This window comes from Lampris incognitus, chromosome 2 (genome assembly GCF_029633865.1).
Source record: "Lampris incognitus isolate fLamInc1 chromosome 2, fLamInc1.hap2, whole genome shotgun sequence".
Classification (NCBI taxonomy): Eukaryota; Metazoa; Chordata; class Actinopteri; order Lampriformes; family Lampridae; genus Lampris; species Lampris incognitus.
Window position 1 is genome coordinate 11,220,548 of NC_079212.1, and position 26,396 is coordinate 11,246,943.

General features: G+C 44.9%; 1 protein-coding gene across 1 annotated transcript; it reads right to left on the bottom strand.

The window, feature by feature from the left end:
• Positions 1 to 1,032: 1,032 nt before the first annotated feature.
• Positions 1,033 to 23,320, bottom strand: LOC130108334 (tyrosine-protein phosphatase non-receptor type 22-like). The gene is given in 28 exon segments (XM_056275240.1): positions 1,033 to 3,311; positions 3,422 to 3,502; positions 3,603 to 3,633; positions 3,731 to 3,849; positions 5,453 to 5,515; positions 6,022 to 6,049; positions 7,066 to 7,187; positions 7,344 to 7,406; positions 7,644 to 7,748; positions 8,254 to 8,281; positions 8,737 to 8,861; positions 9,174 to 9,251; positions 9,566 to 9,643; positions 9,838 to 9,924; positions 10,280 to 10,821; positions 10,955 to 11,085; positions 13,315 to 13,376; positions 13,379 to 13,400; positions 13,664 to 13,741; positions 13,860 to 13,926; positions 17,194 to 17,336; positions 17,572 to 17,631; positions 18,029 to 18,100; positions 18,255 to 18,293; positions 18,565 to 18,660; positions 19,858 to 19,934; positions 21,548 to 21,656; positions 23,069 to 23,320. Coding segments are annotated over 28 exon segments (2,667 nt in total). The 5' UTR covers positions 23,168 to 23,320; the 3' UTR covers positions 1,033 to 3,249.
• Between the last annotated feature and the right edge of the window lie 3,076 nt (positions 23,321 to 26,396).

A 26,396-nucleotide genomic window follows, 5' to 3' on the forward strand; every position in this document is an offset into this window, starting at 1 on the left:
CACTGGCACCAGCCACGGGGTGGGATATATTAGGCAGCAAGGGAACTGTCAGTTCTTGGAGTTGATGTGTTGGAAGCAGGAAAAATGGGCAAGTGTAAGGATCCGAGTGACTTTGACCAGGGCTTAATTGTGATGGCTAGATGACTGGTCAGAGCGTCTCCAAAATGGCAGGTCTTATGGGGTGTTCCCGGTATGCAGTGGTCAGTACCTACCAAAAGTGGTCCAAGGAACGACAACCAGTGACCCGGCGACAGGGTCATGGGTACCCAAGGCTCACTGATGCACATGGGGAGCGAAGGCTAGCCCGTCTGGTCTGATCCCACAGAAGAGCTGCTGTAGCTCAAATTGCTGAAAGCTGAAAAAGTGAATCCTGAGTATGATAGACAGGTGTCAGAACACAGTGCTTTGCAGCTTGCTGTGTATGGGGCTGTGTAGCTGCAGACCGGTCAGAGTACCCATGATGACCCCTGTCCACCACCGAAAGTGCCTACAATGGGCATGTGAGGATCAGAACTGGACCAAGGACCAATGGAAAAAGGTGGTCTGGTCTGATGAATCACCTTTTCTTTTACATCATGTGGATGGCTGGGTGGCTGGGTGTCATTTAGCTGGGGAAGAGGTGAAACCAGGATACACTAAGGGAAGAAGGCAAGCCGGCAGAGACAGTGTGACTCTGTGGGCAATGTTCTGCAGGGAAACCTTGAGTCTTGGCATTCATGTGGATGTTACTTTGACACGTACCACCTACCTAAACATCATTGCAGACCAGGTACACCCCTTCGTGGCAACGGCACCCCCTGATGGCAGTAGCCTCTTTCAGCAGGATAATGTGCCACACTGCAAGAATTGTTTAGCAATGGATTGAGGAACATGACAAAGAGTTCAAGGTGTTGTCCTGGCCTCCAAGACCAAGTTACTCATATCTCAATCTGATCGACCATCTGTGGGATGTGCTGGAAAAACAAGTCCAATCCATGTAGGCCCCGCTTCGCAACTTAAGTCAGTTTTATATGTATAGTCCATTATCACAAATTACACATTTGCCTCAGTGGGCTTTACAGCAATACAACATCCTGTCCTTAGACCCTCCCATCAGATAAGGAAAAACTCCCTAAAAAAAAACAAAAACCCTTTAACAGGGAGAAACCTCGGGTAGGACAACAGAGGAGGGATCTCGCTCCCAAAGATGGACAGGCGTGCAAAAACATACAGGACTTAAAGGATCTGCTGCTAACGTCTTGGTGCCAGATACCAGACGACACCTTCAGAGGTCTTGTGGAGTCCACGACTCTACGGGTCAGAGCTGTTTTGGCGGCACAAGGGGGATCTACAAAATATTAGGCATGTTAGAAAGGTTCCAGATGGGGGGGTGGGTGTGTGTGTGTGTGTGTGTGTGTGTGTGTGTGTGTGTGTGTGTGTGTGTGTGTGTGTGTAGATCCCCATTGGTACCGCCTCCCGTGGTGGGGCGGAACTTTCCTCCTTTAACTTCTAAGAGCGCGTCGGACTCGTTTGAGAGACGGTGTGGGTTCCACTTCTGCTCGGGTATAAGATCTTCTTTTTTTATTGCATTTTTCATTCATGTACAGATCAAAAACACAAGAAGAAAAAGAACATTGTGACCGGTTATTTTCTTGCCCGGTGCGGGATTCGATACGGGGTGTACTGCGCCACAAGGCGACATCGCTAAGCCGAGCGGTTATTAGTAGTTTACAACATGAAAAAAAAACAAAAACAAGACAACAACACGGGGTCGGGTACAACGTCGACTCGGGGGGGGTCCTTCGACTACATATGACGTCACGGACTACGTTGCCAGCTAGCGTTGTGCTAGCTTTACACTTATTTAGCCGTGTGTGTGTTTTTACAGCCCACGTTGGCGTAGGGTTGGTTCGTAAAGGTGCGAGGGTCGACGGCTCGGGAGGTCCCGCTGCTCCTAAACGGAACTAGCCCCCACCCAGCCACGATGCGGGGAGTCGTGACGTCATCTGTAGTCGCAGGGCCCCGAGCGGGGCGAGTAGATCAAGTGCCGAAGACCGGGATGGGCTTTTACCGTTAGACCGCCGTAGAAGTTAAGGGAAGGTTCGATTATATTGTAACGTGCATGGATAAGTAGACACGTTGGTCCTTGACTAACGGGTCGGACCCTTTAGTCGACTGGTTAACGTTGTCGCTTGCGGAGTGGGAGACACGGGTTCGCGTCCCGGCCATGGCGACGGTCTCCCGGACCGCCCCCCGAATTCGCTACAATATATTTGTCTCCCGAAGGACCTGCCGTGTTCGTGCGCGTCCGGAGAAGCGGAAGTCGGGCTCTTTACGTACCGGATGTAACTTGGCTGTTTGTTCGGTTTCTGTAATTAACGAGTGGGTTAGTGGAAAGGCACCGAGCTAACGGTTAGCAGCTAACAGCTTTCACACTTCCGACAGTACTTGCCAGTTGTAATTTATGTGTAATGTTGCCAATGATTGCTTTGCATTGTTTCATTCCAGAACCCCCCCCCCACACACACACACACACACACACACACGTCTACTTGTCAACAAACATCGTTGGAGGTAACAGCTTTGCATTCCTGCCGATGCACCACAGTCGTCCCATACTCCCAACTGGCTACAGCTACAGTCCAAGCTACCGGTCCTCCGTCACAAGGTAGGTGGTCTTAATGTTGTGGCTGATCGGTGTGTCTGTGGCTGGTACATTTCTTTCCTCTGCCTACCACCTCGACAGGTGAGCCAAAAGGTGAATTTTGGACCCTGAATGCAAGGCGGCAGGCACAGTTTATTTACTTGCACGAGAGCAAATGCATATGTGTTCTGAGGACACATACAATACCTGTGCACCCGTTTGCATAGCTGTTTTAGGCAAGTCTAACAATACTAGCTTATACACATGACAACAAATGAGTGAAACCGCCCACTGTAGACTGCCCCCGCCGTCGAGCCAGTTATTTCCATAGAGGGCCACTGATAAATTTTCTACTCAAGCTATTTGTCCATGATTGTCTTGCGTGTCCATTACCTTCCCCGAGGCACTGGTTGTTAGAAAAAAAAACTCTTGTTGTCAAGCATCGACAGGGCTACCTTCAGCCAGGTAAGACCCCGCTACAGTACAGTATCTTTTGGCCCTGAGAGCAGAAGCAGCAGCTTTGAGAAGTTTTCTGAGCAGAAGAGGGGAGTGCTGTGTGATCCTCCACCGTAGAGATGCTCCACCTACATCCAACCTTCATAGTTAAGAGAGGGGGTGACCGCGATTCACACCCAGGTCTCAGGGTGACTCCTTGGGCCTTTTGGTTTCCCAAAACGGTTCCCAAAACCTAAAATCGGGATACAGATTTATTTTGATAAGCTTGTGTCATAAATAATACATGAACTCTTATCTATATTCTATAGTCACGCAAAATAATTGAGGGTCATGCAGGCCTACCAAACTTGAACATGGAAGAGGAAGCCGCAGAAACGGGAGCAGATCCGGGTTCGACAGGTGGCGGCGGAGGGTCCGTTTTAACTAAAAGTGTAAATTTGTTTCTCACATTATTCCTGCAAGTGGACTTGGTCTCTGTACAGCTGAGATATATTTCATCTAAACAGAAACTTGTAGTACTTACGTTTCACTTTGTGTTTAAAAAACTTCAAGCTCTGACAGGATAAAATGAAACGCATTAGGCAAGTTATTGACATGTTTCAGTTTTTAAAATCTTGTTGGTGGGTGTCGTGTTTGTAGTTTCCATGTCACCTTTGTTCTTGACATGCTCTTCTGGTTGCTCTTCACTGATTTTCCATCTGAGGTCTCGGTGTTGGGCAAGGGCCAGCATCTGACATCATCCTGCCCCACTTCTGCTTTTGCAACTGTGGCTGATGAATATGAAAATAGGATTCAACATATCTATAAGAAAATCTGATGTGTGGATCTGAAAAAAGTACATCCATTCATGTGGTGTTGCATCTTCGTATTCACTGGCGGTTTTATACCGTGAATGTTTAGGCACTATATTGCATCTAATATTGTCTTCGTTTTGGACATTTAGGTTTTCTAACCTAATAGGCATTAGATTAGAGCAGCTAATGAGAATCATGATATTTTCGTAAGCTATAATCATAGAGGTTTGTTGTCGTAACAATGTGTGTATATATACACTACCGTTCAAAAGTTTGGGATCACCCAAACAATTTCGTGTTTTCCATGAAAAGTCACACTTATTCACCACCATATGTTGTGAAATGAATAGAAAATAGAGTCAAGACATTGACAAGGTTAGAAATAATGATTTGTATTTGAAATAAGATTTTTTTTACATCAAACTTTGCTTTCGTCAAAGAATCCTCCATTTGCAGCAATTACAGCATTGCAGACCTTTGGCATTCTAGCTGTTAATTTGTTGAGGTAATCTGGAGAAATTGCACCCCACGCTTCCAGAAGCAGCTCCCACAAGTTGGATTGGTTGGATGGGCACTTCTTTGAGCAGATTGAGTTTCTGGAGCATCACATTTGTGGGGTCAATTAAACGCTCAAAATGGCCAGAAAAAGAGAACTTTCATCTGAAACTCGACAGTCTATTCTTGTTCTTAGAAATGAAGGCTATTCCATGCGAGAAATTGCTAAGAAATTGAAGATTTCCTACACCGGTGTGTACTACTCCCTTCAGAGGACAGCACAAACAGGCTCTAACAGGTACTATTTAATGAAGATGCCAGTTGGGGACCTGTGAGGCGTCTGTTTCTCAAACTAGAGACTCTAATGTACTTTTCTTCTTGCTCAGTTGTGCAACGCGGCCTCCCACTTCTTTTTCTACTCTGGTTAGAGCCTGTTTGTGCTGTCCTCTGAAGGGAGTAGTACACACCGGTGTAGGAAATCTTCAATTTCTTAGCAATTTCTCGCATGGAATAGCCTTCATTTCTAAGAACAAGAATAGACTGTCGAGTTTCAGATGAAAGTTCTCTTTTTCTGGCCATTTTGAGCGTTTAATTGACCCCACAAATGTGATGCTCCAGAAACTCAATCTGCTCAAAGAAGTGCCCATCCAACCAATCCAACTTGTGGGAGCTGCTTCTGGAAGCGTGGGGTGCAATTTCTCCAGATTACCTCAACAAATTAACAGCTAGAATGCCAAAGGTCTGCAATGCTGTAATTGCTGCAAATGGAGGATTCTTTGACGAAAGCAAAGTTTGATGTAAAAAAAATCTTATTTCAAATACAAATCATTATTTCTAACCTTGTCAATGTCTTGACTCTATTTTCTATTCATTTCACAACATATGGTGGTGAATAAGTGTGACTTTTCATGGAAAACACAAAATTGTTTGGGTGATCCCAAACTTTTGAACGGTAGTGTATATATATATATATATATAGATATATGTATAGATATACATTTTCACTGCTGCCGTGTGAAGTATCTAATGACATGAGTATGCGAATACTTCAATGTGAACCAACTTCACGTAAAGTGCTACTTACCACTTCCCCCTCCAGATGCGACCACAGGAAGTGGCGCTACCTGATTAACTTCAATAAGGGGCTCTGTTTTGGAAACAATCATAACCCCACACACGCACACACACACACACACACACACACACACACACACACACACACACACACACACACACACACACACACACACACACACACACACACACACACACACACACATTGATATGTTCATTTCCTTCAATCGTGAGAGAACAAATAACTGGTTGTTTCACCAGTCAAGTGTCTTTCTCTGGTCATGGACAAGGATGCCCCCCGTTGGTGCAAATGGACGCTCATATGGTTGTTTTAAGCCGTCGTCAAAACTAAAAAATCGAGTCATTAGAAACGTAGGCCTTTTTTTTTCGACCTCTGATTATTTTTCAGCACATTTTGATGCAGACCGTGGCAGTGTAGTCAGTTATAACTATGGAACTTGAAAACATTGATGTAGTTTAATTCTTCACGGCAGCAGTTAACAGCTGGTGCTCGTAAAGCGGCGGCAGAGTTGGAAGCTATCTGCTGACTGAGGGGAACACGAGGGGATAAGAGCTTACCTTGTCTTGAACCTTTAGCTCGAACACTCTGGGGGAACATTGGAAAACAGATGAGCGTGTTAGTGTTCTACCAACCAGAGTGTCTGACTCACACTTTGAGTCACAAGGGGAACTTTTTATAGCACGAAGAGGCTTTTTTTTGTTTTTTTTTAAATGACTTCTCAAACTCCTCTGCGAGAGTGGATAACTTGAATAATGTGATGCACAATGTGAGTGTCACTCTTTTTGCACGTATTACTTTTTTTTTATTACCACACAGTCACAATCCAACTCTGGCATGTAGTATGCAAGATATTTAGGATTAACTGAGGATCCAGCGAGTCTCCAGAGGTGGAGGTATACACTGGAGAGAAGAGGAATGAAAGTCAGTAGGAGCAAGACGGATTATTTATGCGTGAATGAGAGGGAGAACAGTGGAATGGTGAGGATGCAAGGAGTAGAGGTGACAAAGGCGTATGAGTTTAAATACTTGGGGCCAACTGTCAAAGTAATGGGGAGTGCAGGAGAGAGGTGAAGAAGAGAGTGCAGGCAGGGTGGAGTGGGTGGAGAAGAGTGTCAGGAGTGATTTGTGACAGAAGGGTACCAGCAAGAGTTAAAGGGAAGGTTTACAAGATGGTTGTGAGACCAGCTATGTTATATGGTTTGGAGACAGTGGCACTGATGAAAAGACAGGAGGCAGAGCTGGAGGTGGCAGAGATGAAGATGCTAAGATTTTCACTGGGAGTGATGGAGGAGGACAGGATTAGGACCGCTCAGGTTGGACGGTTTGGAGACAAAGCAAGAGAGGCAAGATGGAGATGGCTTGGACATGTGTGGAGGAGAGATGCTGGGTATATTGGGAGAAAGATGCTGAATATGGAGCTGCCAGGGAAGAGGAAAAGAGGGAGGCCAAATAGGAGGTTTATGGATGTGGTAAGAGAGGACATACACGTGGCTGGTTTGACAGACGAAGATGCAAAGGACAAGAAGAGATGGAAACGGATGATTGCTGTGGCGATCCCTAACGGGAACAGCCGAAAGTAGTAGTAGTAGCGTCTCCATTACCTTGCTCCTGTTCATAGGATCTTCGAGGAACCTCTTGGAGTGCGAGGTGCCCGCCCACTCGGAGGAGACGCCTATCCTCGGGGAGGCCTGTGTAGTCTGAATGGGGCCGGTGCTCTTTTGGACTTGTGGGAGAAAGCATCAGTCAAATTAGTCTTTCGGGTGGGTTCAGAACTGTATGTGCAGCTGCAGTTCCTCATCTGATCTTTGGTTTTTGCATCAGCTTTAACGCATAATGGATGCCTCATGAGAGAGTGTTTGCAGATAAAGATAAGACAAACCTTCCTGGGCGATGAAAGACTCTGAGGTTCTATCTGGAAGGGGTGGAGTCAGGTTGTTGTCAGCTGTACCAACATAAGAAAACCAACAGCAACACGTTGCCTTAATCACTTCCTCCTTTTTTTTCCCCATGTTATTTCTCAAATGTAATACACACGTTAATTTGAAATACCATTTTAAAAGGCATATGACTCACTTTTGAGCAGATGAGGATATCATAGAGGTCGGTGTGGCCTATGAGCCTCATAATGTAAAAAAAAAAGAAAGTAAGATGATGAATCCATCACTCCACTTGATCTTACCTTGAGGGGCGAGGGGAGGAGTTTGTGCATTTAGAGGTGGAGAAGAAGGGTGGAGGTTTGAAGCTGAGCTTGATAATAGAACTGAATGGGTTACTGGTGATGGAGCTTGAGGAGGGATAAAGCAAACGTAACCAAATCAATTATTACATGCATATCAAGCGACAACTTGCAGTCTTGATTTTGTGAGTCTTTATCACTGCATTTAGCTGGTGTAACGGATGTGGGTAAGGCATGAAAAGTGACTATGCAAGGGGAAGTTTTCCAGCATTTATTTGCTCCTGCAGAAGACGAACGCAACAATTTTTGGCATCTCTTCTGCACCTCTGCTCCTCGTCAATGCAATATGGCACTGTGAGGGGAAGGCGGAAGCTATGGAAGCATAGGAGGTACAGAAGGAGTGGCATGAAGCAACATCATTTCTGCAGGGAATATCAATAACCGTAAATTAAAATAACTCAATAAGATAGAATTCACAAATACTTAACAGAGTTATTAAATGATAAATAAATTCAAAAATACTAATTGGAAATAAAGAAATTAATTAAGTGCATTTTTTTTATTCCGTTACACCGGCATGAAAAAGGTAGAGGGAAAATATATATATATATACCTGTAAAATTCATTTTAATTTTCAAGCTCTGAAAGAAAGAGAAGTATGTAACCGTTACATGGCTGCGGGAAATTTTTATATCGATTTTCTGTGTGCAATTCAGTAATTATAAAACAGTTTCACACACTGGTGTACATTAATTAAAGTTACTGACAGGGTTTTCACATGAGAAAATCTCCTCATGATATGTTAGGTATCAACCACATTCACAAGGGACGCTGTCTCAACTGGAGCTGTCTGATAATCGTTGTCAACCACATGTTGATTTGGTTTCAACTGATGCTGGTTCAGGAACACCTGCAGACACGGCCAATTGCGTCTGTAGGGATGCCCGACCCAGCCGGAGGTAACACGGGGATTCGCCGGTTCGAATCCCCGTGTTGGTAGGCAATGGAATAGACCGCTATGCTACCCGGACGCCTGATGTTACACTTTTTTGCTGGAGACGATGCATACGTCATTGGAAATATGATGATATCCCACCTTGCTCCTTGCCCAAGGTTTTGTTTCCTTGGGAGTTGCAGTGCTCATGGAGCTGCCAGACCATTCTGAAGACATTCCTATTCTGTTCACCGCCGGCATGAACTGAAGCTGATGCTCCACAGGAGCTTAATGACAAGGCAGAATAATCAGTATCACATTCATATTCAAACACATTACAATTTAACCACGGATAATGAATATTGATGTTTTTATTTTATTGTTGGCCATAAAGGTTTCAAGCATGTCATGACCTTTGCCATCGCACCTATACCTTCATCACTAGCCAACACTAATGACCCTGGGGTTCTCTCTGGAAGTGGAGGTACAGGTGAGGGGGGTGATCCTGAATATATACAGGAAATTAAAATCAGTTTCACTGGATATTAAGATTTTTTTTAAAAATTTTTACTTGTCATGGCCTTTTCCATCACACCTACCTTCATCACTAGCCAACACTAGTGATTCTAGGGTTCTCTCTGGAAGTGGAGGCACAGGTGAGGGGGGTGGTCCTGAACCTGAATGGACATTAAAATCGGTGTCATGGCTCTATGGCATCAATGTGGCTTCTATTGTGCATATTTCATATTAAGTGTCATGCACCGGATGAGTACCCCCTCCCCCTACCCTCACCCCCAGCTTTGGATGCCCATCATTCAGGAAAAATTGGGCCTACTTTGATGGCATGAAAGTAAAACTCATATTATTAGAGCTATCATTCGTCTTAAGAATTCGTGACAAAATAATGTCATATCTGAAAACACAGTCATCTGCATTTATGAATTACAGCCTTCATCTGTTGTATCTTCTTTACATCACTGATACTCCTCACCTCCCATCTCCAATAGAGCCTCAGCTGCAGCATTGGGTGGGATGATGACCTGTAACCCCGGACAGGGCTCCGAATTCTCTGCGTCACAGAATCAAAGCATACGTATTGTTCAAGCATATTGCTAGACCCTGGAGTAAAATGTGTAGATGGTACCACACAGCAAGAATGAAGCACACCGGACAGGCAGGCCAGCTATAATATGCGACATAGAGACCGGATGTGAGATGAAGGTGCTGTAGGTGTGAGCTTAGCCACAGAGCAGCAGCACTAACCTGCATTAGCAGACAGCACATAGGATTCAGGGGTTCGCATAGGTAATGGTGGAGGTATGTCTTCATCTGGATGAGCCGAAATTGTATCTAAAAAGACACTTCAAATCAATATCAACCAAACCGCAAAATCAAATTCAATTATTCCGTTATCGCCATTGCACATTGCAAACAAACCTTCAGATAATCAATCTAATAATCTTTGAGACTGATGCACAGGCGAATAACCATGCTTAACTACAGCTGACTGTCACCACGGCATCCAAAATCATTGGCCGTGCTGAATCTCTACATACTCACCGGACTGTCCTGCCCATCACCTCTTCCAGCTCCTTCCCTCAGGGAGGCGCTACAGGTCACTGTCCACTAAGACTAAACGCTTCACAAACAGTTTTTGTGTCTAACTATCTATCTACCTATCTATCTATCTATCTTATCTACTTACCTGAGGTAGGAGCATTGAAATCCAGCGTCTGGTTGTTCAGTGTTAAACTGGGTGTGCTGAACACAAGGTTATCTGTCTGCTGGCCTGCAGGACTCAAGTCCTCGCTACAACCCTTCGATTCCTCCTCTGACAGAGGTGAGTTTACTGGAGAGTCAAAGTAGGGGTCCTCTACTGTCAGACAGATGGCTGCGATGGGCAGTACAGAAGAATTCAATGGTGGTAAGTCATCCTTCTCCTCCAGTACACGGGCTTTCTGGCAGGTATATCCCAGTGGTGGTGAGGCTGTGTGGACCTCACTGAAAAAGTCTCCTTGCTGAAGGTGTTGGGGATTGGATGGAGGCCCGAGAAAGGTCTGGGGTAGGTGTTGTTGAGGATTTTGTTGTTGATGCTCCCTCTGTTTGTCCCTGTTGGCCATGGCACTGAGAATATCTGAGGTGGAAGACAGCTGGGACGGTGGTAAAGCAGTACCCTCCTTTGCCAATAAAGGATTGCTTAATGGTGCGACATGATTCGGTATCTGTTCCCGCTCTGCAACTGGAAACCTGGTAGAAATTGAGATACAGTTTATTAGCATGAGCACAAAGGACCATAATATCGAATGGCCTTCTCGTTTATTTTTTTTCTGTCAAATTATGGAATAGGGCCTTTTTAATGAGACAGTGATTGTCGACATACATTTGATGCAACTCTGCACCCATTGGACGCCATGATTCTGGTCTGGGTTGTGAGTCAAACCCCAACTCCTCATCGATGTCCGAGAGCTCACTGTCACTGGCTGCTGCCGTTGACACTGGGGGCACCCTCAGCTGTTTGATTTAGCACAGATATGCAAGTTCATTTATTTATTTATTTATCCCTGTTTTCTCCCCAATTGTATCCGGCCAGTTACCCCACTCTTCCGAGGCGTCCCGGTCGCTGCTCCACCCCCTCTGCCGATCCGGGGAGGGCTGTAAGACTACCACGTGCCTCGCCTGATACATGTGGAGTCGCCAGCCGCTTTTCACCTGACAGTGAGGAGTTTCACAAGGGGGACATAGCATGTGGGAGGATCATGCTATTCCCCCCAGTTCCTTCTACCCCCCATGAACAGATGCCCCGACCAACCACAGGAGGCGCTGGTGCAGCGACCAGGACATGTACCCACATCCGGCTTCCCACCGACAGACACGGCCAATTGTGTCTGTAGGGACGCCCGACCAAGCCGGAGGTAACACGGGGATTCGAACCGGCGATCCCTGTGTTGGTAGGCAATGGAATAGACTACCACGCTACCCAGACACCCCTAGGTATGCAAGTTTTAACATTTAAAAAAGTAAGAAACTTTACATACAAACTGGTTTCAAGGCACTAGTTAGCACTAGTTGATGATCTGTTATCCTAGTATGCAATTTTCAATATTAAATATTAACAGATGTGCACCACACAGCAGGATAAACTTGATGACATGTCCAGTTGGACTACTCATCTCTTGCCATAATGTTTCTGCACATCATAAAGAGTGACTCATTGGACCTCTGATTGCTCTGCTCAACTTGAAGATAATTTTCCACTGCAGATCATGTGACTGTCTCATGTCAGCGGTTTGAACAGTTGTGGGGGAGTCTGCCACAGTTATGTTATGGGATGGGCTTGTCTGTAAGCTGTTGCCCTTACAAAAAACATGTTTATTTTGACAAATGAACAAATACATACACTACCGTTCAAAAGTTTGGGATCACCCAAACAATTTTGTGTTTTCCATGAAAAGTCACACTTATTCACCACCATATGTTGTGAAATGAATAGAAAATAGAGTCAAGACATTGACAAGGTTAGAAATAATGATTTGTATTTGAAATAAGATTTTTTTTACATCAAACTTTGCTTTCGTCAAAGAATCCTCCATTTGCAGCAATTACAGCATTGCAGACCTTTGGCATTCTAGCTGTTAATTTGTTGAGGTAATCTGGAGAAATTGCACCCCACGCTTCCAGAAGCAGCTCCCACAAGTTGGATTGGTTGAAGATTTCCTACACCGGTGTGTACTACTCCCTTCAGAGGACAGCACAAACAGGCTCTAACAGGTACTATTTAATGAAGATGCCAGTTGGGGACCTGTGAGGCGTCTGTTTCTCAAACTAGAGACTCTAATGTACTTATCTTCTTGCTCAGTTGTGCAACGCGGCCTCCCACTTCTTTTTCTACTCTGGTTAGAGCCTGTTTGTGCTGTCCTCTGAAGGGAGTAGTACACACCGGTGTAGGAAATCTTCAATTTCTTAGCAATTTCTCGCATGGAATAGCCTTCATTTCTAAGAACAAGAATAGACTGTCGAGTTTCAGATGAAAGTTCTCTTTTTCTGGCCATTTTGAGCGTTTAATTGACCCCACAAATGTGATGCTCCAGAAACTCAATCTGCTCAAAGAAGTGCCCATCCAACCAATCCAACTTGTGGGAGCTGCTTCTGGAAGCGTGGGGTGCAATTTCTCCAGATTACCTCAACAAATTAACAGCTAGAATGCCAAAGGTCTGCAATGCTGTAATTGCTGCAAATGGAGGATTCTTTGACGAAAGCAAAGTTTGATGTAAAAAAAATCTTATTTCAAATACAAATCATTATTTCTAACCTTGTCAATGTCTTGACTCTATTTTCTATTCATTTCACAACATATGGTGGTGAATAAGTGTGACTTTTCATGGAAAACACAAAATTGTTTGGGTGATCCCAAACTTTTGAACGGTAGTGTAAATATGAATATATTCATGTATACTTGACTATAAAAACCGAGTATTGGCCTTTATTACCGTTGCTACTTTTTGCAAAAGTCTCAAGTATTCAACAAGTCCAGAAAGACAAGTAAAGTTTTAAGTACACCATTCTCAAGTCAAGTTTACCTTTTGCGTATGTATGACAAAAATAAAATATACTGAGTACACTTGCTTATTTGTACTTTTCAAGAGGTATACTAAATGTGAACTGAAGTAAACCTCTTTTTTCTAAGGGGGGGGGGGCTTATACCTAATCGAGATCTCAAAGGATTTGTTCCAGGTTGCTCACCTCATTTTTGCTGCCTTGCACGTCCATCAACTTCAAATATCTCTCAAACAGCAAGATGAGGCTCTGTAGACCAGCTTATATTGCTCCTGAGATTTCAAATCAAAACCTGCTCTGTTAGATGGCATACTGGCCCCGAGGCATGATGTACGTAACTCCTATTTCTAAACAAAACGAGAAAAACTACACCTTCTGGCAGAGAGACACGAACACTGACATTGAAAACTGACTTAAAGGTGGCTGTTAGGACCACGCTGATGTGCACGGCTACTGTGGTTGTTTCCAACAACATAGGTGTTAGCTACAGATGAAAGCATGTCGTGCAAAGCTCACTCAAGTAACACATAGCTACCTTGGTTTGAACTACAGAGGGCCGTTGGGTTCGCATCGTTACAACCAGATCATAAATGGAGAAGTCAGCGGGCACGATCTGGAAAAAAAAAAAAAGAAGTTAAGACACATCACAATGCAGCTTCCACTTTTAGAAACGAAATAATTCAGATAAAAATAGATCACTTGTGCAAAGTATCAGGACAAGCACTTCTCACCTGCTTCTTCAGAAGGTTCCAAGTATAATCGATGACACACAGGACTCCTGTTCTGCCACAGCCAGCACTGCAGTCACAGCAGCCAAAACACAGATTTCAACAATCAATCCATGACGTACGTAGGGCAGAACTATCATTCTTAGAGCACAATTCTTACTGTTGTTCAAATAGTCATGGTCAGATAGGACTTCTGTTATTGAAGATTAGAAAGGGCAAATATATGCAGATAGGACTCTGACTTGAGTCTGATAGTTTGCTCGGGTAGTATTTGCAAAAATGGTTCATGTTGAATTTGTGTATGCATAATCTGCTTTAGCATGCATGGGTGGATTCATGCATAGGTGGATTCACGCATGGGTGGATTCATGCATAGATGGATTCATGCATGGGCCAATTCATGCACGGGTTGATTCACGCATGGGTCAATTCACGTATGGGTGGATTCATGCATGGATAGATTCATGCATGGATGGATTCATACATAGGTGGATTCATGCATAGATGGATTCATGCATGGGCGGATTCATGCATGGATGGATTCATTCATAGGTGGATTCATGCATGGGTGGATTCATGCATGGGCCGATTCACGCATGGGTCGATTCACACATAGGTGGATTCATGCATGGATGGAATCATGCATAGGTGGATTCATTCATGGATGGAATCATGCGTAGGTGGATTCATGCATGGGTGGATTCATGCGTGGGTGGATTCAGAATTGTTAAGCAAGCTGTCAATCTCAAACATTAAATTTAGTTCACTAAGCTGCATTTCAAATACAACGTTTTGTTTATTCAAACTTTTTTGGCACTCCATAATCGAATAATGAAAACCCCACCCATACAGTCTGCTCTGCAGGTTACAACGACTGCCGAGTCCGTCTTGGAGTTTTGCACAATAACTCACACACACTGCAGGTTGTTGGACAAATGACAGAACCCACCCCATTGCATCAGCAATAAAAGGCAAGACTCAGCTAGGGACTAGTATTGGAAATTAGCTTTGGCTATATACACGTACAGTATTTACATATGCATGTATAGTATGTACATGTACAGTATGTACGGAAGGAAATGGCTGTGGTTGAATACATATTTCATGAAGTGGAAGGAACACAGGGTGATGTACAAGAGTGGAGGAAAGTGCACACAGGTGGGACTATATCTTATGTAGGAGTAGCGATCTGAAAGGGATCGGAGACTGCAAGGTGGTGACAGGGGAGAGTGTAGCTAGGCAGAATCGGATGGTGGTTTGTAGGATGAGTTTGGAGACCAAGAAGAGGAAGAGAGTGAGGGCAGAGACAAGGATCAAGTAAATGGTGGAAGTTGAAGAAGGAAAGCTGTTGTGTGGAGTTCAGGGAGGAGTTAAGACAGGCACTGGGTGGTAGTGAAGAGTTGCCGGATGGCTGGGCAAGCACTGCAGAAATAGTGAGGGAGACAGCTAGGAAGGTACTTGGTGTGTCATCAGGACAGAGGAAGGAAGACGAGGGGACTTGGTGGTGGAATGAGGAAGTACAGCAAAGTATACAGAGGAAGAGGTTGGCAAAGAAGAAGTGGGATGGTCCGACAGATGAAGAATGTACATTGTCACTTGTACTTGTCACTTAAAAACAAATAAACAACAAATAAAACAACAAGGTTTTTTTTGTTTTATACCAAACAAATCAAAAATACGAGTATCTCCCATTCAGTACTGGCACCTTCATGCTTTTGGCAATACTATCTGACAAGCGACCCTCCCCCCCCATAAACACCCACAGTCCTGCACGTCACATCCTCATTGTTCAATGTGCAATCTATGGGACCAATAAAAAGTGTTCATATGGTTACATCCATCCATGCATTATTCAAGCCGCTTATCCTTACTCAGGGTCGCGGGGATGCTGGAGCCTATCCCAGCAGTCATCGGGCAGCAGGCAGGAAGACACTGGACAGGCCGCCAGGCCATCACAGGGCCAACATATACACACACACACATTCACACCTAGGGACAATTTAGTACAGCCGATTCACCTGACCTACATGCCTTTGGACTGTGGGAGGAAACCGGAGCCCTCGGAGGAAACCCACGCAGACACGGGGGGGGGGGCATGCAAACTCCACACAGAGGACGACCCGGGACGACCCCCATGGTTGGACTAACCCGGGGGTTCGAACCCGGGGCCTTCTTGTTGTGAGGCGACCGCGCTAACCGCCGTGCCACCGTGCCGCCCTGGTTAGGTTACAATAAGAATATATACTTTATTCTCCCTCAACATGTGAGACATATTTTCAGAATGGCTTTGACAAATTTCATTTTTATTTGCGTCCCCTACCTTTCCCTGTTTGCTTGTGGATTTACTTCGAATTCACAAAATCATGTGAAATTTCAAAATCATTTTCACACTTGCATAATTTATCTAATTATGTTGACTTGGCTACTGGTCATTAACAACGTCCGTAGCAGAATGTGAACCGGTGTTTATACGAGTGTCTTTGGATTCAAAAGTGTTTGTGTTCCACCTGAAGAATAGAGTCTAATTAAGACGGGGGGGGGGGGGGTTGAAATGCGGTGTTTTCTGTTCTAGTTGGAGGGTTTTCTATGTGTGCTTATAGTTTTGGGGATCGGAGCATCATTACGAGAACAGGCAGTTAGGTTTGAGTCATACGTGTGAGACTGAAAAGCCATAAACTAAAAGCACCACGCCGGGCCACACATTCATTTGTTCAGCACGAGAAATGGTAAACTATAAATCTTCTGACAGCACCACCTCCTACAGTCGTCCGCGGACGAAGCCTTACTCAAATGGGCCCGTCTCTGACAAATCATTTTGTTCCCGCCACCTCACCCTGCAACAGGTACAGGCAGATCATGGTGGGCTAATGTGGTCTGCATGATACTACTCTGCAAGTAAGTGCATATAAACCATCAAGGGAAGCATTTTGTCCTCGCTAACAGACTCATTCCAGTTACAGGCAACCAAGGGCAAGTGTCGCTCCAGGGTAAAGGAGTGACCGTGTTTTGCTATAGGTAGTCATGCGTTAAAATGGGCCATAACTGAAATGTGCGAAAACTTGTAACTGAATTCGGACCAACCTTCAACAGGAGATCAAGTGGTAATGATAGCCAGCAAGAGAGGAAGTGCATCAGTGAATGTTCTCAAACCCAGTGGGGTTGTTAGCAACGAGCCCACTTCCTGTGCCAAAGAGGGGTGTGTGTGTGTGTGTGTGTGTGTGTGTGTGTGTGTGTGTGTGTGTGTGCCCTAATGCCTAGGAGGGGCAACAACGGTCTCTGTACATTAAGTGCAGAACAAACCCTGCCCACACAGCAAATCAGGAAGAGGAGGTTTGACCTGCAGTGGATGCAGATCGGCACGTCATCGTGGGGCTGATAGGAGCGCATTTCGTGCAGCATCTGCAGGATGGGGGGGATGGAGTCTGGGACACCGTGATCGGGCCAGTTGACATAGTGCAGCTGACGCAAAGCGCGGCAACGCTGGATGAGACACAAACATCGCAGAGAACTGTAATCCAAGTTTACAGGGGCCAATCGCTCACATTTCCTCCAGAGTTATAAGGCGTAAAGTTCCCACATGATGAGAAAGACACAGTTCTATAATGAAAATGTATGCTGAGCTGCTTAGAACCAAGTATACAATAGTTGCCACCAACAATCAGGAAATATTCTGTTCGTTTTTTGAGAGTTAATCTTCTAAAATCGTATAACTTACATCCTGATAGGTCACCCTCAACATCCTGGTCAGGTAGTCTCCTTTACTTTCCTCAGACTCCTGTATGCAAACAACCAGCAATGCACTGTTAGTTTCCTGAAGCAGAGAAATTCTACTTTGGTGTTGCAAAAAGAAAAAAAGGGGGGGGTGGTAGCTTTGGTGTTGCAAAAAAAAAGGGGGGGTAGCTTAGATGGGGGAGCAAATTTGCAATGCATGGATGAGAAGTGAACACGTTTTAGACCGCAGCTTTCCAGGCGGAGGACAACGGAGACCGTTTGAGAAGGGACGAGGTGCATCCCACACATCAACGACGTTAATATGGGAGACGTAGCCGTCTGTGTTCTACTGCCAGAAAGTGGGCTAATAACGTTGGTCAGCTTGGTGACAAGAGATTTGCTATGGGGAAGGCTGTTTCAGGAACCAGCCGAAGCAGGAAGTGGTTTAAGAACACACTTACACAGTGCACTGTGAAGGGCTCACACACAAATGACTCCACCTGTCTCTCTGGCCAGTAGCGCTCGCACTTTTTCTGTAAAAAGACCACAAAACAGACCACGCCACAAGCTGGGGAACAACTCGGGCGTTTTAAGAAGGACGCGGCTTTACATAAGTATAATGCACCAAGCGTGCAAATGTTGTGAGAGAAAAGGATCGTGCAGAACGACGTGAGGAAATGACCTTACCCTCCCCATCTCGAACTCCCGACAGGCCATCACGATGACCTAGTGCAGAACATGGCCGTCAGAGAAGCGCCACAGTGAAACATTACAGGCAGGCATTTACAACAGTGATAACAGAGAGAGGAAGGGCACGAGGCGAGATACAGAGGGGAGAACGGAAGAACAGACTAACGGTAGCTTAGCGACGGTCTGCTCGTGTAGGGAAATTAGACAAAGAACCCCAATAGGGGGTTTTTTGTGTTGTTTTTTTTTTTAACAAAGATGACTTGTGTGAAATAAATCATTTCATCTGCTGAAGGAAGGCTGGCCTCACCTCGATGTTGTACTCCCAGATCATCCTCCAGAAGTCACGCACCGAGTGTGGTAAAGGACCCTGAGTGGCAATGTAGGCCCCGGACTCCGAGACCCCCTTTAAACAACACAGAGCTGAGCATCAGGTCTCAGATAATATGCAGTCGCAGTATTTCCAAGTCAGCTTGCATTACAGGACAGAAATGGCCTCCATGCATCCGTTACTAAACGTTACGCCATCATCCAACATCATACCGTTAATTAACATTAGGCGTTTGGAGAGAAGTACACATACATATTTTGCTCTATTTCTTCCTACAATGCTTTGTTAACCTGCTTTAACCAGAGATGGCGAATGGCTCCAATGTGTGCACAACTCAACAGCAGGGTTTTTTTTGTTTGTTTTTAACCGAAGCATGACCACAGACCATATCTCTTAGTTTTGCATCTCTTCACCGTGCATTTCAATTTGGGTTTGCATCGTCCTATCTGTCTGAACTCTTGATGCCCTTGTGGGTCAGTGCACAGCCTGGGACGCCTAGGCAAGGCTCTTCTAGCTGGACTGGTGTCGAGGCTAAAGGTGACCGGGCCTTTGCTGTCAGGGCCACTGTGGAACAAATCGCCTTGAGTCAGAATCAGAATCATCCTTTAAATTTTCTATGATTTCAGGGGCGTCCGGGTAGCATAGCGGTCTATTCTGTTGCCTACCAACACGGGGATCGCTGGTTCGAATCCCCGTGTTACCTCCAGCTTGGTCAGGCATCCCTACAGACAAAATTGGCCGTGTCTGTGGGTGGGAAGTCGGATGTGGGTATGTGTCCTGGTCGCTGCACTAGCGCCTCCTCTGGTCGGTCAGGGCACCTGTTCAGGGGGGGGAGGGGAACTGGGGGGAATAGCGTGATCCCCTGGTGAAACTCCTCACTGTCAGGTGAAAAGAAGGGACTGGTGACTCCACATGTATGGGAGGAGACATGTGGTAGTCTGCAGCCCTCCCCGGATCGGCAGAGGGGGTGGTGCAGAGACCGGGACGGCTTGGAAGAGTGGAGTAGTAGCCAAGTACAATTGGGGAGAAAAGGGAGGGAGGGAGGGAGGGAGGGAGGGAGGGGGAATCATATTCTATCTGATGGTTCAAGCCCTCTGTAGCTTGGTTTTGAGAAGTGCTGTACAATTAAAGTTTATTGTTATTAAACACAAACTTCCACCTACTGCTGTATCATCTCATTCTGAACACAATTTAACATCTTAAAAAGAGAAGCAGGGGAAAAAAGTTTTCAAATACCAAAGGGTTCTCCTTTCGAGGGTTTACGCAAAATACCTTGATGAAACTTGCGTTGATGTAGTCCGAGTCATTTGTGGAGGTGTTGAGGGTGAGCCTCACTCTGCTGTGGTCAACTGAGGAGAGAGGAAGTCACATGCTGCCATACAGTTCACTATAGCACAGTATCTATACTGGTCTAATGAAATACTATACTGAATATACTATATACTAGAAGAACCCCGCTACAATGTAGCGGTTTGGTTAGCCACCCGTCTAAATCTCCCTCCTCTTCATCCTGCTAGCTAACCGCCCCCCCCACTCCAACTCCCTCACCCCAAAATGCTCAGAATCATCTGAAATGCCGAGAAAAGTGGTTTTTAGCCATTTTTAGAAAATGCATATTTTGCATATTTATGCATAATTATGCATAATTTTAATTTTCTGGGATTTTTCCCGCACTCTCTGAGACAATACCTACCACCTCCAAAAAGAATTAGGATCATAAATGCTTTAGTTTTCGGTCCCGCTATCTACACTAACTAACACACACACACACACTAACACCACACACACACACACACACACACACACATTACGAAAATATATGAGTAGATACTGAATATACATTATACTGGTCTAATGAAATCCTATACTGAATATACTATATATGCTGACTATACATTATACTGGTCTAATGAAATACTATACTGAATATAAATTATACTGGTCTAATGAAATACTATACTGAATATACATTATACTGGTCTAATGAAATACTATACTGAATATACTGAATATACATTATACTGGTCTAATGAAATACTATACTGAATATACTGAATATACATTATACTGGTCTAATGAAATACTATAAAAAAATATACTGCTGTAGGGAAATCCCGGTCGTTCTAGTGTTGATTGGGATTGGCAGTATTGTATTAATTACAGGTCGTAATATGATTTGGTATTTCTTCTGCATAACAATAATACATAACCTCTGTTATTTTTTAAACTTGCCGTCAGAGGAATTTAATTGCATAGGGTCTTACAATCAGTCCGTAAAGGTTTATAAAATCACAGGGAGGTAATAGGATACCAACTATTGTTTGTACGTGCTATCTAATTTCTAGCAGTGGGTATGGTAGATCTACTTCCTCATCGCTGGACTTGAGCCATCATGGTAGTAGCAACGGCACAGCTAAAGGCAACGAGTTGAGCACTGGTTTCACCACCCACCCCCACCCCCGCCAGATAGCATCTGGATGTGGGCCACTTCAGGCAGTGATGCGGCACTGATGGCCTCCTTCTGGCCCTGACAGAATGGATGTGAGCCTGAAGTGGCCCACATGTATAATAACAAATGTGGCCCAAATATGCCAAATCAAATGTGGGCCTTTTTTGGCAAAGATGCGGTGCTCTTGGCAACATGTGATCTGGATGTGACCCTGATGTGGCCCATGTGGTAAATGGTGAACATGGCCCAAATATGACAAAACAAATATGCGCCACCTTCGGCGAATATGCGGCACATACGGCATTGCTATGGCCCAGATCTGGCAAACAGGAGCGGACCGCCCAAGCGCCATCATCCCACGCGGTATGTGGGCCGGATGAAAGTGTCAGTGTGGGACGGGTCCGGGCCACAGCAATTTTGCTATCTGGGCTGGCTAAAGCCTGTTGCAGCTCAACGGAGAGCGGGCGAGTGTCCCATGCTGGCCCAGGTACAGCTCTGAGAGATCGTTCTTACATGGAACGATGTCCTTATATCGGTTCTTCTTGATGTTCTCCTGCTTGTCTGCGGCACTGGTGGAGAATATCTTGTCCGTGCGATACTTGATCGACTGCTTTTTCAGCCTCTGAAAAAGAAAGCGGAGTCACTGCCACAGTTCACGAGGATCATTCGGCGGATGCGGTTCATGTAGCTATGCTGCGATGATCTTTGTGACATCAGAAGATAACTTGATTTATGTCGCAAATCGCACAAACAGACTTGCATTCCAGGCAGTTCTGAGATATATTTTGCCATTGCTAACCCTAACCCTTTTTGTGTCTGTTTCTAAATTTTTCTAAAGCACTTAACCTGTAAATCTACCATGTAACAAACACTATCTATAGAGGCCGATGTTAGATTGTGTTGCATAAATATGATTCCCGAGGCCATGGAAGTTTTGCTAATATGTAATTGTGTGGAATGTGGCCTCCCTGTCTTGACGTCATGTACGCAGAGGGTAGATTACATCGACCGTCCAAGTTTACAGGAGTTTAGCTCATACTGCATGGCTGCGACCAAAGTTTTAGCACTAGAGACCTCCGGCACTGCCCACTCACGCAGATCTGGCAGGGCCGTGAGACTTGCAGTGCGCTTGTGACTGGAAACTGACATGGTGACACACAAACGGAGAGCACTTCGACGTGGTTTCGACCAGCAGAATGAGTACAACTCCAAATAAACCCACGGCGCATCATCGCTTGTTTTTCACAACACTGGCCTTTTTGTTCAGAGCCATGTTCTCACAGTTCCAGCAGAGTAAGTTAAAGGGCTTGTGGACCATCTGCACTGCTAACACCACAGAGCGCTTTTTGTTCTGGGAGGAAATGATGCAACTGGCATGTCTCCCTGGAGTGGTCAGGGTGGCAGAGGCATGACAGCGGCCGGGGTGGCATGTGTGGAGCACAGGGCGTCGTCTCCTGGCACTAAGGATGACTGAAATGTGTAGCCTATCGCCATGGAAACAGCTCATCCTTGTGCACTAAGCCTTGTCTGTGTGTGTGTGTGTGTGTGTGTGTGTGTGTGTGTGTGTGTGTGTGTGTGTGTGTGTGTGTGTGTGTGTGTGTGTGTGTGTGTGTGTTTCGGTCAGCCTATAGACACACGGCAGAAAGTGAGGACTGTTCTGCATCTGTTACATCGCATTTGCTTTTGGTTCTCCTTGCCTGCTAAGTTACGAGCATCAGTGCAAAGAGGAAGCTACAGAAGTGGCACTGGGCTGTAAAAAAGCCACATGTCACTTTCCCGAACAGTCTACCCTCGGTGGAAAATTGTGCATTTTTGGAGAGTGAAACAAGATGTATAACACTTTTACCATGTAATAGTAGATGACAACGAACGAACAAATGGATGAAAGCACACTGAATAATTTGTCAGCTGTGAAGCCGTGTCAAATGACTCGATCATCAGTATCACTCGGTAAACCCCCCTATAATGTGAAGACTTGGTCTACAGTACTTGTCACGACATTATTGTTCTAATAGGGACATGATAATGACTCACTAAGAACTCCTCATCAAGGCCGTTCTCTGGCTCCTCCTTCGTCTCCTTGCTTTCCAGCTGGGCCAGAAGGCTCCTCAGTATCCAGGCCTGCTGTTCCATAGCTGCTGGTACACCGCCTGGAATAGGTCACCTCCTTCAGGCATGTCAGGACCCAGTGGTCCTCCTCCACAGGTCATGGGGCAGGAACTTCAGCGCCCGGAGTTCTGGGACTATGGCAGATGTACTCGAAAACTATACCGGTGCGAACAGCGACTCTCTCACGTAACTCTGACATCAAGGAACTATTTGTGAGGAAGCGTACGAGCTGTCTTAGAGGAAGAAAGAGTGAGCTAACAGGTTCTGTGGTCTGATTGAAAACACTGCCGCCGCCGCGCCCCCTCAGCGCGTCTCACTGGGTCCTAGAGCCTCCTGGGTGTGTGATTTTGATGTGTCTGAGTGTTAAGACAGGGCAAGGGAGGGCGACACTAAGGAGAGAGGAGCAGACATGAATGTGCATACTCAAGCTTGAACAGCTGTTGCTACCCGGAGTGAGCGTGCCATAGAGCATCCAGCCTGATGGACTCCATTCAGGACACGGATACACAACAAGTAGGTTGGGGATGGAGGTAAACCCGAAGAGAGGGTAAAGAGACGTCGTCTGGATAGCCATACAAATAAATAGGTATGTGTTTATTTCCATATTCGTTTGTTTATTGATTTATTTATTCATCTGTTCATTCCATTATTTTACTGGGTGTTAAATTGTTGGGGTTTTTTTGCTTCTTATCTGCCTTAACAAAGCAATGGACAGAGCTGTGCTCCTGTTTATGAGAATTGAGTCAGAAGTGCAAGACTTCCTTTACCGTGTATAAAACCGAATTATCCTTTTGTTTGTCAATATATTTTATCAACAATCTTAACTAGCAGCAACCTTTTATTATCACTTTCCACTTTTACTTTGCACTGACTGCTCTGTTGTCCTGGGGAAAAGGACACTTACTACTGACAACAATAATAATAATAATAATAATGAGAAGAAGAAGAAGAAGAAGGAGGAGGATAAGAGGAAGAGCATGAGAATAAGGATAATGGCCAATAAAGCTGCACAAAGTCTATCTCCTATCTTGTTCCCTTGCAGTCTATCAGGGAATACGCTGACATAATATGCTTAAATTACATATGAGAGATTTAAGTTTCTTACATATGAAACAATGAGTCCCCATCTTCAACCCAGATTTTCACATCTCTGAAACCAGGCACTTCACCACGTTCACAGGTAGAAATAAAATATCGCCATCTAGCGGCTCATTTGTGAGCAAGCGGGACTAGCCATCCTAATATGGTTCTGACAGGAGAATTTAACCAAGTCGCTCTTGATTTGGTTTTGTGATTGAAAATATGAAGTGAAAACAGTCACAATCTGACAGCCTAAACCTTGCTGGGTATTAATTTTCATAAATAAACAAAATGATTGCAATGTTCTTATCCCCAAGCTTGTATTATAGAGTGTAGAACTGAAGAAGGGGAATGGACATGTATGTACAGTAGTGCCATACGTATTTGGCCATCCTCTCACGATGAACCAGGTTGAAGAAAATATAGCCCCCTGTGTGAAACGAGCTGTAACGAGTGTTTCAAGCAGCGTATACAAAAGTGTAGCTCCACACCCCACTGCATCAGAAATGTAACAGGAAGCCACAATCACCACAGTCCATCTACATCCTGCCTTCTTGTCAAACATTGTATTATTTCAAGCTTTCACTTTTTCACAACAGGATGAAATCGCTTTGTCTGATTCTGCTGTTCCATGGTAAGAGGGCTATAATTATTACCAACGTTATTTGTTTGGCTAAAGTTTAACCCCACGATTGAAGAAAAAACACAACAAAAAAAGTCCAACCGCAACAAATGTCGCAAACACGTAAACTTTTAACTTGAAACAGATCAAATAATGAGTTATTGCATATATAGAAATGTGGTTTTTGAGGGTCAAATAATGAGTTATTGCATATATAGAAATGTGGTTTTTGAGGAGTTTTTTTTTTTTGCAGCAGTGACAAGATGAGTGCTATGCTACAGTACTGATTAAAAGAACAACTCTGCTTTTCAGCGAGCGTTCAGCTCAAGTGTAATCATCGACGAATCCATGGCCGCGTTGGCGAGGAATTCACACTGGTGTGCCACTATGACACAAGCCGTTTTCTGTTCAGCAAAAAGTACTGGTGTCGTGGGGACTCCAGAACCACCTGTGAAATCTTGATGGATTGTGAACGCTTTCAACAAACAGATCCTGGACAGAGGGTTCGCATCGTGGATCTGGGGAGAAGAGGGGTGATTGTGAAACTCACAGCTCTTCAGCTAGAAGATACTGGAGTGTACTGGGTTGGCATTGACAAAGTATATGCGGACATCATGGTGTCAATCAATGTGGTTGTCAGTGAAGGTAAGAATACAACACACACTCTAAATAATGGGAAATACACATAATGCCCATGAAGTGTTAAGTTCTCTACCCTATCACTTTAATTCGAAACAGTAATTGTCATCTCTCTCTCTCTCTCCCCCTCTCAGTGCCAGTGTCAGAACCAAAGGTCTGGCCCTTAAACTCGCTGGTGGGCACATGTTGGGGACAGCCAGTAACGGTGCGCTGTGGTTGCACACGGGGTACAGGTGTTGACTACAAATGGTACCAACACAATGGACAGCAGGAGACCCAGCTCAACAGCTTATCAGATTTGTACCTACACTGTAGTAGAATAAAGGATGACAGCCATTACTACTGTGATGCCAGTAACAGCGTGAACAGCCAGAGGAGTGATATGCTGTCTGTGCAGGTTCTGGCACCAGCAGTGGCCCACTGCGTCTACGTCATTAATATACCGGGTAGGATTTTCTCCTCTTCAGAGCAGGTTGAGTCAGTTCGCCTGGACGCAACGTTTACTGATAGAAACGCTTCATTGCTAATGTAAGCGGCCTCTTCAAGTCTCAACTGACTGCAGGTATCCCCACCCTTATAAACAACACAGCGGCGTAACGACCCAAACCAACGATCAGTTTCATATGGTGACCATTAATTGCCTAGAGCAGTGGTTCTCAACCTTTTTGGGGTCCTGGACCCCCTGCGTATTTTTGATCTACCCTGAGGACCCCTCCACCTGATCTTGGGGGAGGGGGGTTGCAATTGGATAGAAACAGTAGAAACTGCATTTTAAATTGCATTATAGCATTTATTCACTCTTTGGGGCAAAAATAAGAGCTTTCAGTTGTAACTTAGATATAGTTAACAAAACAGAGTTCTTATGCAGTAACTTTCAGATATGTGTAACAAAACAGAATATGTATTCAGTAA